The sequence below is a fragment of the Rutidosis leptorrhynchoides genome, chromosome 10, assembly GCF_046630445.1.
Source record: "Rutidosis leptorrhynchoides isolate AG116_Rl617_1_P2 chromosome 10, CSIRO_AGI_Rlap_v1, whole genome shotgun sequence".
NCBI lineage: Eukaryota > Viridiplantae > Streptophyta > Magnoliopsida > Asterales > Asteraceae > Rutidosis > Rutidosis leptorrhynchoides.
In genome coordinates, this window is record NC_092342.1 from 285,486,416 (window position 1) to 285,500,339 (window position 13,924).

The 13,924-nt window shown below is 33.8% G+C and overlaps 1 protein-coding gene across 1 annotated transcript in view; it reads right to left on the reverse strand.

Moving 5' to 3' along the window:
* Window positions 1-13,251, reverse strand: part of LOC139871114 (uncharacterized mitochondrial protein AtMg00810-like) — a 34,664-nt gene extending 21,413 nt beyond the window's left edge. The window contains exon 1 of the mRNA XM_071858851.1: window positions 12,740-13,251. Within this exon, the coding sequence (XP_071714952.1) occupies window positions 12,740-13,251 (512 nt within the window). The remainder of the gene's footprint in view (window positions 1-12,739) is intronic.
* Window positions 13,252-13,924: the final 673 nt, after the last annotated feature.

Sequence of the window (13,924 nt, forward strand, 5' to 3'; positions counted from 1 at the left end):
ATTAGACTATGGGCTATTAATGGGCTTTATATTTGTTTAACTAAATGATAGTTTGTTAATGTTAATATAAAGATTTACAATTGAGCGTCCCTATAAATTACCATATACACTCAATCGGACACGATGGGCGGGGTATTTATATGTACGAATAATCGTTCATTTAATCGGACACGGGAATGGATTAATAGCCACTAGAATAATTAAAACAGGGGTGAAATTACATTCAAGGGTAATTGGTGTAATTGTTAACAAAGTAGTAAAACCTTGGTTTACACGCAGTCGATAACCTGGTGTATTCATTAAACAAAGTATTAAAACCTTGTTACAATTCGAATCCCCAATTAGTTGGAATATTTAACTTCGGGTATAAGAATAATTTGATGAGGACACTCGCACTTTATATTTATGACTGATGGACTGTTATGGACAAAAACCAGACGGACATATTAAATAATCCAGGACAAAGGACAATTAACCCATGGGCATAAAACTAAAATCAACACGTCGAACATCATGATTACGGAAGTTTAAATAAGCATAATTCTTTTATTTCATATTTAATTTCCTTTATTTTATATTTAATTGCACTTCTAATTATCGTACTTTTATTTATTGTTATTTAATCGCACTTTTAATTATCGTACTTTTTAATTATCGCAAGTTTATTTTATCGCACTTTTATTATTCGCAATTTCATTATCGTTATTTACTTTAAGTTTTAATTTAAGTCTTTTATTTATTTAATATTTTACATTAGGTTTTAACTGCGACTAAAGTTTTAAAATCGACAAACCGGTCATTAAACGGTAAAAACCCCCCTTTATAATAATAATATTACTTATATATATGTTTGTATTTTTATAAAAGTAAACTAATATAGCGTTGAGCTTTGTTTAAAAAAGATTCCCTGTGGAACGAACCGGACTTACTAAAAACTACACTACTGTACGATTAGGTACACTGCCTATAAGTGTTGTAGCAAGGTTTAAGTATATCCATTCTCTGAATAAATAAATATCTTGTGTAAAATTGTATCGTATTTAATAGTTTTTCCTAGTAAAATATAAACTATTTCGTATACCTTAGCTTTGACATCAAGACCATAGGCATAAGGAACCCGATATTTAAGAACGTTTCATTTGAATAAGTGAATTGAAATTTTAGCTAAGTGATCAATCGGACTTGCAAGCCATAATTATTCATAGTGTCTTCAGAACGGTCAGAACGAACAATGAGGGATATCACCTAGTTTACCATACTGCAGGTGAACCTATCCTTGGATGAAATGAAAACACAGTTTTTTAATGTAACTTCATCCTTTCAGTTACATGTTGAAGTTAGGATTAACGTTAACTAGAGAAACATACGGTTGCAGCCAATGAAGGAAGGAACATATAGAGTATCCACATCAGCGTCGTAAATGTTTTAAGCAGTCCCCTCCCAAGGGATAACAAGATTCATAGGTTCTCAAAGTATCTTATATTACATTTCCGAAAGAAAGTCGCACGAAGGGTGTGGTCTTTGAACGAGAGTGAACTCTTCGAGTGGTTCGTTCTGAATTTATCCATGTACTTAAGGGGATGTGTGGATGAGAAGATATGTGAACCCTTGGTCCTAACGAATGGTTTACTCCAAGTGAAAAGAATCTCCAAAAATGATTCTTGTGTCTCAACATACTGATTCATAGAGATGAGGTTTACGAGGGTGTTGTGATTTTCCGTGAAGTATTGAGAACAGTAACCCACCTAGTACCTTTCCTACAATAGGGTGACCAATGAGTGTACCTCAGAAAACTGATTTATCAGCCCGCATTTTTGTCATGTCTAGCTTTAAAAAGAACATTTTATGGGTGCAAAGATTTTCTAACAAATTTTATAAAACCGCCATCCAAAGTGGCTCAAGAGTTTTTAACAAAGATCTTAATAGTAAGTTTCATCTCTAACAGAGGGCGAGAAAAAGTGTGATCCATACATGGTGTAGTCTAATACGAAAACCTTTAATAAAATCAACTAAGGGAGTTTTGAAACGCAAAACCTTTAAACGTTCGTTGTGACAACGTAAACGGAACGAAGTTCCTAGTAAATTTAGAAGTAGGTACAACGTGTACCATTTTGCACAAAACTATTTGACTTAAGTTGAATAGCTCGGTAAAAGAGCGGTTTTTAAATAATTTGAAAATATAACTTAGTATCAAAATAAGTAAGTATAAATTTATACATATATGATTTTATAAATCGTATAAGTGACAGAAAAGTTTTTAGTATTTTCATTGTCTGTAAATCTTGTGAGGATCGCACAAATAAACAACGTGTAAAAATTTCGATAAACATAGTTTTTCGTATTTCAAAGGTTACGAGTTGGAAAAGATTGAGTGGAAAAGCTTTGAATCATCGGGTGACCAGTTACTAGGTAATGTAAACTAATGACATAAATGTAGTTTTGGTAATTATCAGGACACAAGTCTTTGGGCCTAAAATATTTACGTGCGAAGCTGTTGCTAAGAGTGAGGTATGAAGGATAGGGCACGAGGATGAGAAGTTAATTGCTTCTTGAATTTGCAAAGTGTCAAACAGGTTATGACTAGTATTAAAGTCGGAATAATGATGGTATTAATACCACTAAGTGAGAATCCCCTGGAATAAGTCAGGACTTAGAGTTATGTAAGAAAGAGCATTGTTCCAACAGGCATGGCAAATAAGATTCTTGGGGTAACGCAATGATTTTTAGATGGTTTAAGTGTCAGTGGATGCCCAAAGGCTCTGAATGACGTGGCAGAAGTGTCATACACACATGAATCTCTCGATTTCGACGATTGTAAAGTCTTCACGATGACTTGGGTACGAATGAGCAACGAAGAATTTTTATATAGCAAACAACGAAAAATTTTATAGAAATTGTTTGAGGTGACAATGTATGGAAAGAAACGAAGTTCTAGTAAACTAGGGTTATGTACAACCCGTACCATTCACAGTAAAATATATCTTGAACAAGAGATTTGATATGTAAGAGTGAAAGTAAAATTTCTACATGTATTTGTCAAAAAAAAAAAAATAAGTAATCATTTACTTTATTTTATATAATGTATATGATTTCAAAATTTGCGCGAATGATGAACAAAATAAATTTATTTTTATAAAGCTTTGAGAGGATAGCACAGTAAAATAATGTGTGTAAGATTTTTGGCAGACAAAATTTTCATATTTCGGAGGTTACAAGTTGGAAAAGGGTTGATAAGGATTGAGTAAAAGATTTTTTTTTTTTTTGAAAATTTCGAGTGATATTTAAGGTAATAAAAACCATTAAATTTAGATGTGATTGATTAGTAGGGCATAAGCCCTTTGACCAAAAATGCGTAAGTGTGAAGTTGTTGCTTATAAGTGAGATACGAATGGGAGAGTATGAGGATGAGAATGAACCACCCATTGGTTTTTGGAAAATTTTGAACTGTTATGACTAATATCGAAGTAAGAAGGATGATGGTGTGATTATCATCGAATAAGGAATCTCGGAATAAGTGAGGGTTTAGAGTCGAGTAAGAATTAGTATCAAATAAGATCCTTGGGTAGCCATCACTGAAGCGAGGGGATAAAATTCCCTTTATGTATCATTGTGCAAGTTTGTTCATTGTATCGGTTTCTTTCATGGCTAGGAAGTAAGCAGATTTGGTGAGGAGGTCAACAATAACCCAGATGGATTTAAGCTTGCCATTCTCGCGAGGTATACGAAAAATTTTCTCACTATAAATATCATTCGCTTTCATCCTTGAAAGTCGGTTCGTTCCAATCATTGCATCCAATTTCCCAAACTGATGGGTGTTAGGTTAATCTTAAGGTTCATTCCAACCAATCTTACTATACTGCCGTGAAAATTTTATCAACCTTCTCAAATAACATATGCATGTACGTAGGTAACTAATCCCTTTCAACTACTACATTAAAACTCCCAAGTTTGGTTAATATGAGGTCATCTCCAAATGACCCACCTGTTAATCTTAAAGTACTACCTTAAATTATTCCTCTATCTTTCTCAGCTTACCATTTGCTTGTCCTATAGAATACTTAACCCTCATGGTTGTTAATGGCTTATTAGTCATAACACTAAGGTGCTTAAATATAAGGTTTCTATCGCTCCAGTATTAAACAACCTTGAGACAATAAAACGCTGTGATGAAATGTACCCTAACTTAAAATCAAGATCCATACGAGTTTCCATAACTAAAATAACGATTGCTTTACCGCAGGTAAGTCTAAAGTTTTTCCTATATGGGAACTTTTTCCTTAAATGTCCAGGGTGTCAATATCTATAACAAATTTTTGGGTTATCAGTTCTGCAATCAAAGCCCTTCTTGTATAGTATCTGGGCTACATGGTTATTCCTTCCCTACCTTTAACAGACTATAATGCGTATGCTCAAGTGATCCCTGCCAAAATTTTCCCTGGATCACCCCATATTCCTCATGTAGTAACATTCGAACTTCTGTATGATTTACTTCAATATAATCACGCCGGCCTGGCGTCATTATATTGTACTAAATCGTACGTTCATTCCAATATCATTCCATATGGTCAATGTAACGTGATCACTTCCAATTATACACAATTTCATCTAACGGTGCTATATCTATGCCATCTCAAAATAGAATCTACACAACTAATCTCACAGTTTCTCGATGTGGGTGCGTAGGTTCCGTAGATCATGCATTAATGCCTAAATGTCCCGAAGTTTCTTCAAAGGTTTGGATTCAGGTAACGTTGTTAGGTTCCTTCTAGATATTCAATCCGGGTCTCGCGTCGGGGTGTACGTGTAGCAAGTAGTAATACGATGTGTTTGAGCATCAGTAGAAGATACTATGACCTTGTGAAAGGAGATGTCCTCCCGACTTATCCAATGTCTAGGAGTGTTAGGGACTTAAGTCCAAAAGTGTCGTTAGATCGTCAAGTAATGGTGAAGAATGAAAGAGATAAGTGACGGTCATGAAAGCGCACGGGATACAAATCAACTTGCAGAAACTGAATATCCTTCCAATGTTCATACGATGTAAGTGGCTAATTAGAGTGAGCTCGGAGTGCGGTTATTCCGACAAGTCCTCGCATGTCTCCTCCTCTAAGGATCAACATTAGTGAGCGTGTAATTCGAGGGGTACTCCTCTATGGTTGCGTGAAGTAATGTTTCGATCTCTGGAACGGTGGAACAGTAGTAACAGGTGGATTACACTACTAGTTCTTAGGATTAGACGAGTGGGAAAGTAGTTCAGGAAAACATCTGAACCGGGAAAGATAAGTTCTCCAAGTCGGTATAGCGAATAGTAGACATGTAGCAAGAGTGTAATCAGGCATATCAGTTACAGCAGCCTAGATCGTTTACAGCAGCATGTAGCATGGCAATGGTAACAGTATCATGCCGAAGTAACATGCTAAAAGCAGATAGTAGCATGCAGTAGCGAGAGTAAGCAAAAGCATACAGCGAGTTTACATAGCAGTAAAAGGAAACGGTAGCATGCAGTAAGTTCATACAGCAGTAGAAGTAAGCAGTGGCATGCAGTAGTGTATCACAGTAGCATGCAGCAGGTCCGCAGAAACAAGTAAACTAGCAAGTTGTAGATTAGTCCTATTAGTGAATCCTACTTGGGTCGGTCTTAGACTCACTAATGCAACCTAATTCCCTACAACCTGGCTCTGATACCAAATGTGATGCCCCGTACTAAATCAACATGTACGGACCATCGACAACAGGATCATTACAAGGTCAAACACTATATGTTGTTTCAAAAGAGTTTGCATTCATAATAAAAGTGATGTCTTAACCAACATCAAATGTTTAACAACCCAAAAGTATGCTTCTACGGATAGCAAGCATAAGTAATAGTACGTGACCCATAGGTCGTTACAAATATATCGTTCAAAAGTATCATGTTTGAATGCAAAATAACGTTTCATGCAGTGACATCTCTAATAAACGCAGCGGGTGTCTATAAAGCATGACTAGTACAGCGGAAGCAAGCAAACCTTAAGCACCTGAGAAAAACATGCTTAAAAACGTCAACACGAATGTTGGTGAGCTATAGTTTAAGTATAACAGTAATGTAAGGTAGGCCACGAGATTTCAGTGCTACAAAGAGCGTTTCAAAACAGTATGATAAAGTATATGTTCAACCGTGGGCACTCGGTAACTAACTTAACGTTTAATAATATATCACCCCCTGAAAGTACACTTGGCAAGTGCGTATGTTTACGAAGTATTAAACACTCATTAAATGCTAGCGCGACTAGCCCGAGTGGGGATGTCAAACCCTATGGATCCATATCTAAGATTCGCGTTCACCGGTTCAAAAACCAATGACTAAACGTTACCGAGCTAAAGGGAATGTTTATGCCGTTGTATAACCCAAGCATATATAAGTTTAAGTACTCGTGCCTAGTATGTAAAACGTAAAATGCGCATGTACTCTCAGTTCCCAAGATAGTTAAAGTTAAAAGGGATGCTATAATTCACAGTGATAAAGTAGTAGTAAAGTCGAGTCGGGAAGTAAGCAAGTATGTAGGTCCGGAAAGTCCTCAACCTAAGTCAAATATTACTAAGTCAGTAAATCGTCCCAATAGGTTTAAATGTATGTAAATTAGGTCTTAAGGGTCATCATCATTCATCATCAAATAAAAGGTGTAAAGTAAGTTTCATTCTAGAAAAGAGTTTAAAACAAAGGCTGATTCAATCAGTCACCACGACCTCTATACATACTGAAATAAGGTGAGACCAGTGGCCATGGCTCCGTATATGAGTCCTCTAATTGTGGTAAAAATTCCAGAAGCAAACTCGTCTTCGTTTGACCGTGGCGACGGTCTAAGTGCGAGTAGGTCAGAATTTTCAGCACAACGTTAAAAGGACATAGTGACGATCAGAGGGCCATAAATCCTAAACCGTAACTCGGATTAAGACGAGTCTTAAACGAAAAATTATCTACTCGAACAGAGCTAACTGAAAATATACTTTACAGTAGCCTAGCTATTTGGGTCTGTTCCAGAAGATAGTAAACAGTTGGTTCCGGTGGGTTCTTGGTGCTCGACGCTTATCACGGTTCTCATCCTTGATGCATATAACTTCAAGTGTACAACTCGTTGATGTAAAAACTAGAGCGTCGAAAAGAAAAAGAGTGCGTCGAAAAACAAAAATTCGAAAAATAAACGTCGAAAGAAAATCGTCGAAACATAAAAGTCTAAAAACTAAAAACTAAAAATTGCGTCTAAAAAAAAAACTTAAATCTAAAGGTAATGAAACTTAAAATGCAATTCTAAAAGGAAATCGGCAATTACTTAAATCGACACTAAAATCTAAAAAACTAAATTCTAAAGTGGTGTCATAAAATTCTAAAACTTAAACTAAGGCAAAATGATTTTTTTTACTTTTTTTTTACAAATTTTTTTTTTTATATTTTTAAAATTTTTTTTTAACGATTTTAATATTTTTAACTTTTTTTTAATTTAAATTTTTTTTCTTTTTTTTATTATTATTTTATTATTTTTTTAAGTTTTAATTTTTTTTAAATATTTTATAAAATTTTATTTTTATTTTTTTAAAAAAAAGATATTTTATTATTATTATTATTATTTTTTAATTTTTAATTTTTTTACTTTTTTAAAATTTTTTTTTATTTTTTTAAAAATTTTTTTAATGGTTTTAATATTTTTATTTATTTATTTATTTATTTTTTAAATTTAAATTTTTTTTCTTTTCTTTTTTTTTAAAATTTTTTTTGTTTTTACGATATTAATATTTTCTTTTTTTTTATTTTTTTTATTTTTTTTAATTTTTGTTTTAAATATTTTTTTTAAAATTTTATTTTTATTTTTTAAAAAAATCGAGATTTTTTATTATTATTATTATTTTTTTATAATTTTAATTTTTTTTAATTTTTCGATTTTATTTTTTTTTAAATAATCACGAGTCTCCGGCAGCAGCGCCAAAAACTTGATGTGTGCAGCGGTGTATACGAAATACTATTATTGTTTACTACGAAATACGACGAAATATTACACAAGTTTTATTAATTTACGGATGGGATATACTTAAACCTTGCTACAACATTATAGGCAGTGTACCTAATCGTAGAGTAGTGTAGTTTTTAGTAAGTCCGGTTCGTTCCACAGAGACTGCTAAGCGGTTATTTATTTATAATATAAATTTATTTATTATATAAATATATATATATATATATATATATATATATATATATATATATATATATATATATATATATATATATATATATATATATATATATATATATTTACAATATCGTAGTATTATTATTATTATTATAAAAGGGGGGTTTTACCGTTTAATGACCGATTTGTCTTTTTAGCTTTTCTTTTTAATTTAAACAACAAGATAATAAATTTAAACTAGATTATAGCAATGAAGTAAATAAAATTACTGCAGTAAATAAATATTACTTTAACTAAACTAGATGAAGATACAATAACAGAGTATTATGCTTATTTAACTTCCGTAGTTACGATGTTTGACTTTTACTTTTTTTTTTACCCTGGGTTAATTTTTCTTGCACCCGTAGAATATTTAAGATGTCTACCTGGAGTTGTCCAGCGCAGTCCTATAATTACAAGCATCAAATGCGAGTGTCCTCGTCATTCTATCTTGTAACCACAGTTAAATATTCTAACTAATTACTATTTAGATGGTTTGACGCGGTTGTCACGTATGTCAATAATTACACCAGTTGTCACTGAATGTAACCCACCTTAATTTTAACTAGTCTTTTAACCATTAATCCATTCACGTGTCCGTTTCAATGAATAATTTACCATATATATAAATAACCCGTCTTCCGTGTCCAGTCAACGTATGTGATTATTTATACATATAGTAAATTATAAATAGTGGTAATTTAACAAGTTGTCACTTAATTATTTTACCATACCCATTAATAGTTAAAACTCCAATCTCCCTTAAGGTCGTTCTTTATCTAAATATTAATCGTTGTACAAATTAAATCAACCCATTTTCTATTTTTAGTCAAACATAATAACTACTTGGGTTAAATAAGCATAATAACAAATTAGTTAACAAACATAATTAAAAAGGAGAAATATCTTACAGCGTTCATTAATTGCGGAGTGTTACACGGATAGAACTTCGACTTTTGAACCCGTAACTCAAGCGTTACAATAACCCAAACTAACTAATATACTACTAATCTATACTACTAATTATTACTACAGAGAAAGATTGATAGAATTGATTGTGAAGGTGTGTTTTGAATTGAGTTTTGGTGTTGTATTTATAGTAGATGAAAAGCACTATTCCCATTTTGAATTGTAGATTGAAAGTTTGTTGTAGCTTGAAAGTTTGTTGTACTTTGAAATTTGAATGACTTGTTTAGGTTGATTGTACTTTGTGCTTGTTGACTTGTACACTTACTTTTATGCATTAAGGAACTTGTACATCTTGGAGTATCACTTGTACATTGAGCGTTTTTGACCATTTAAGTCTTCAAATCTTCGTTTTCTTCTTTTGTCTTCGCACTTATTTATTTAAACACATATTACTTGAAAATAGAACAATTGCAACTGAAAACTTTACATATTGAAAGGATATTGCGCCTAAATATATGTTCATTTGGAACACTATCAGGAACCATCCTAAGACCTCCGACTAACTTGCTTTTAATAGTTATTTCAATCAAAATATCCTAATTCGACTTCTATTGATACAAAGTCTTTGAAAACTTAAAACTAATCATAAATAGATATTTACGAAATTGATACCTGATATGATGAGACTGATCACAACTGAAAGTAGGATGCGAAAAATAGCAGCAAAAACTCTTTCTAACACTTGATAAATTTTAAGGAATTTTACTCTTGAATATAATGAAAGCACAAGTTTACCCGGATCTGATTTTGGGTATTTATACCCACCTTGCAACCGTGCAGTTGCAAGGGTGTAACCGTCCACAGAGTCTGCAACCGTGCGGGTTCAAGTTGTACCCGTACGGATGTACTTTAAGTTCAAAATCCTCATACCACATTTAACCGTGCGGTTGCATGGTGTATATGTGCGGTTGTATTGTGTAACCGTACGGATGCACAACTCAAAATTAAAATTTTAAAATTTAAGTCCAAGCTTTCTCGCTGTTGTTAATCGCCAATTTCAACTCACACTTCTAACCCAAGACAAACCATTACTTAAAATTCTCAGTCTCATCAATTACTCGACATCCCGTTACCATTTATGAATGAATCAAGTAACCTAATACCCTATCATTGACTTTTAGGTTAATTACGGATCTATCAAACTTAATAACTCCCCCTATTACTCACACATGGAATTTAAGAAATAACCACCAACTGTCATGCAATACCTTACAATACGTTTACATGCAAAAATGCTAAAACACACTAAAATCTTTTTGTATTTTTCATATTGAGATGCATTCAATCTATATGTAAATGCAAACATATACAGTATGATGAAATAAAACGATAACATATCCACATATTGAACATTACAGGCTTACATTGAGAACTAATCAACTCGATATCTATATTACATAATCAAGAATAGATTTAGCAACTATCAAAACATAAACACGTATTTTTATGAGAAGATGAAATCATCAATTATTCAGGGATCGGAACTGAACCTTAATTAGCAGTTTTAACATCGTTAATTCCTTTTATTACGAACCTTTTAGTTCAGATTTGAAGTACGTACACTTTTAGTCTTTGAAAATCCATAAACTCGTTAGATTTTCCTTCCAGACTTTTTGAAGATCACTTTAGCTTACATCATTGACTCAGTCATCACTTGAGATCGCACATAATTATTAGGTAGTCAATTGAGCACAAATTATTGATGATGTCCGCTATCACCTCAATGTACTTTTGATTTAATCAAACAGGAAGGTTCTCACGTTGTTTCTAGCAAACCTGGAAGCCATGAGCTTCTACCTTAAACTCATACCTTTCGATTCAAACAGCTTTACTTGTCTCAATTTTATTGCATACTCTGAAAGAACGCATTTTAGGTACCAGCGGCTATAAACCCCATGCTTGAGCGGAAATCAAATAATGATGGAATGATATGATGTATTTGGGACTGATGGAATTCTAAGTCATAATACCCTCCAGAAAATATCCCTAGCTATCTAGGTCAATTGGAACAACCCATACCACAGACAATAGAAACGAAGTCTTTCTAAATGATAGCTTCATGGACAGAATGATTTGAGTTCTCTAGATCTGAAACTCTGTCACTTACCACCTCGGATAAAGATAACTTCATTCATTATGATCAGCACGTTGTTTGATCATCTCTGTAGTTCAATCTTTGAAGGCATTCGATGAAAAGACGTCGATTACCAATTGAGATCCCTAATTCTTTGTTGTTGATATGGTGCACCATTTTTTTTTTTTTTGAATTTTCTGATGTTGCACTTTAACTTTTGCAAACATAATGGAAAAAAAACGTAAAGTGAATAAAATTACATATATGATGACGATGAACCACTTATTTCAATTGAAGATTAATCACACTGCCGCCTTAATCTTTGGTGTTGAAGTAGTCTCCTTCCACTGTTGACACATTCTCAAACCAATAATTGTCTGTGATACAGAATTGCACTTTTCAACCCGTTCATAGTGAGAGCACCCCCGTTGGATACTTGACTGACCTACTAGGAGCGTTTCGGCCCAAGCATTCAAGGTAAATAGAAACTGGTTTGCATTCTAGATAGAGTAAACTCACCTTGTGGACTTACTTGGCAATCCTTCACTAGAGTATAAATCATAGTAGGGGATACCCCAACCGTCTATTGAGTTCCTGAACGATTATTTCCTAGTACATTCTCAGTGATAGTTGGGTGACTACCATCAACCACAGTAAATCTTTCCATAAGTTCCTTGTCAAGATTATTTACTTTATATTTGTGTGATCATCTCATTCCAAAATTCAATCATCAAAGTTTATCAACTTATCATTAACTAATCATGCATTACTTACTTTGTATGCAAATTGATAAACATGCAAGTTCAGTAATACAATCATTTCTCATTTTCACATAACAACTTCTCATTTTCTCGTTTTTCTGATTTTTATGGTATTTCATTTTACCATTTTTTTGTATTTTTTGGTGATGCCATTTCTCTACTAATCTACTAAAACAAAAAGCTAACTAACATAATCTTTTTGTTTTTTCATAATAAAATGCATAACAAAAAATAAAATGATCATGCAGAACAGAAAATAAGCTAACTAAACAGCAAAACAATGCAACATGCAGATGCAAATGTACAAATGTTATAGACTGGATGGTTACTTCAGCAACTCCTTATCGGACACAACCTCCGCCCTATCTTTCACTCCTAGCACATTTAATAAAAATAGGAAACGGGGTCGGTCAAAAGCCTTAGTAAACAAGTCAGCATATTGGGTTGTGGTACCTATTTGTAGGACATCTATTAATTTCTTTACATAGTTGTCCCTAATAAAATGATACTTAATCCCTATGTGTTTGGTCTTAGAATGGTTAACAGGGTTTTTAGTCACAGCAATGGCAGCAGTATTATCAATATATATAGGAGTGTTAGAAATATGCAAACCGTAATCCCGCAGTTGTTGTTGAGTCCAGACAACCTGAGACGTACAACTTGCAGCAGCAATGTATTCGGCTTCACACGTTGATTGTGCGATAGCAGTTTGTTTCTTACACTACCAACTCACTAACCTGCTACCTAGAAACTGACAACCACCTGATGTAAATTTGAAATCTCTTTTGCAACCTCCATAGTCAGAATCACTATAAGCTGTTAACTCGAACCCATCTTTCCGTGGATACCATAAGCCCAAACTAGGAGTTCCCTTTAGATAATGCATGATCTTCTTTGCAGCTAGCATATGATTCACATTCGGATGTCCTTGATAACGAGCACATAAGAAAGTCGCGAGGCGCGATGCTATAAGATACATCAATGATCCAATTATAGCTCTATATAGGGTTTGGTTGACGTTCTCCCCTGTATTTTCTGGCGTAATCCCGTGATTCACCGATAGAGGATTCTTAGCAATTCGTTCATCTTCCATCTTGAACCGGCTCAAGATGTCAGCTACATACTTCGTTTGATGTAGAAAGATGCCTTTTCCTGTTTGATCAACCTGCAGCCCTAAAAAGAAACTAATTGTACCCAGTGAACTCATATGGAATCTTTTCTGCATAACATCTTGAAACTCATCTACCATTTTCTAATATGTAGACCCAAAGATGATATCGTCCACATAACCTATACCAGCATAATATCATCGCCCTTTTCTTTGATAAAGAGAGTCTGATCGATGACTCCTCTCCTAAAACCTTTCTCTATCATATAGTATGACATAGTTGCATACCAAGCTCTCGGGGCCTGGTGAAGAGCATATTGCGCTTTTTCCACGAGATACACCTTTTCCGAATGATGCGGATCAGCGAAACTCGGTGGCTGAGTCAAATACACAGTTTCTTAAAGAGTGCCATACAAGAATGCACTCTTAACATCCATCTGATAAAACTTAAATCCTTTTAATGAAGCAAGAGCCAAAAACATACGAATAGCCTCCAGCCTAGCAACCGGAGAATAAACCTCATCATAATCAATTTCTGGAATTTGCTGATAACCCCTGATAACCAATCTTTCTTTGTTCCGGATCACGATACCTTGGTCATCTTTCTTATTTTTTAACACCCAATTCAGGCCATACGGTTTACAGCCTGATGGTAGAATCACTAACCGCCAGACACCCAAATGATTGAATTAAAGTAGTTCTTCCTGCATAGATGTAACTCACTCATCATACAGTAATGCCTCTTTGACATCCTCAGGTTCGACTTGCGACACAATGCAAGAGTGCGCAGTCCTGAAGATTCTTTCGGTCTGAT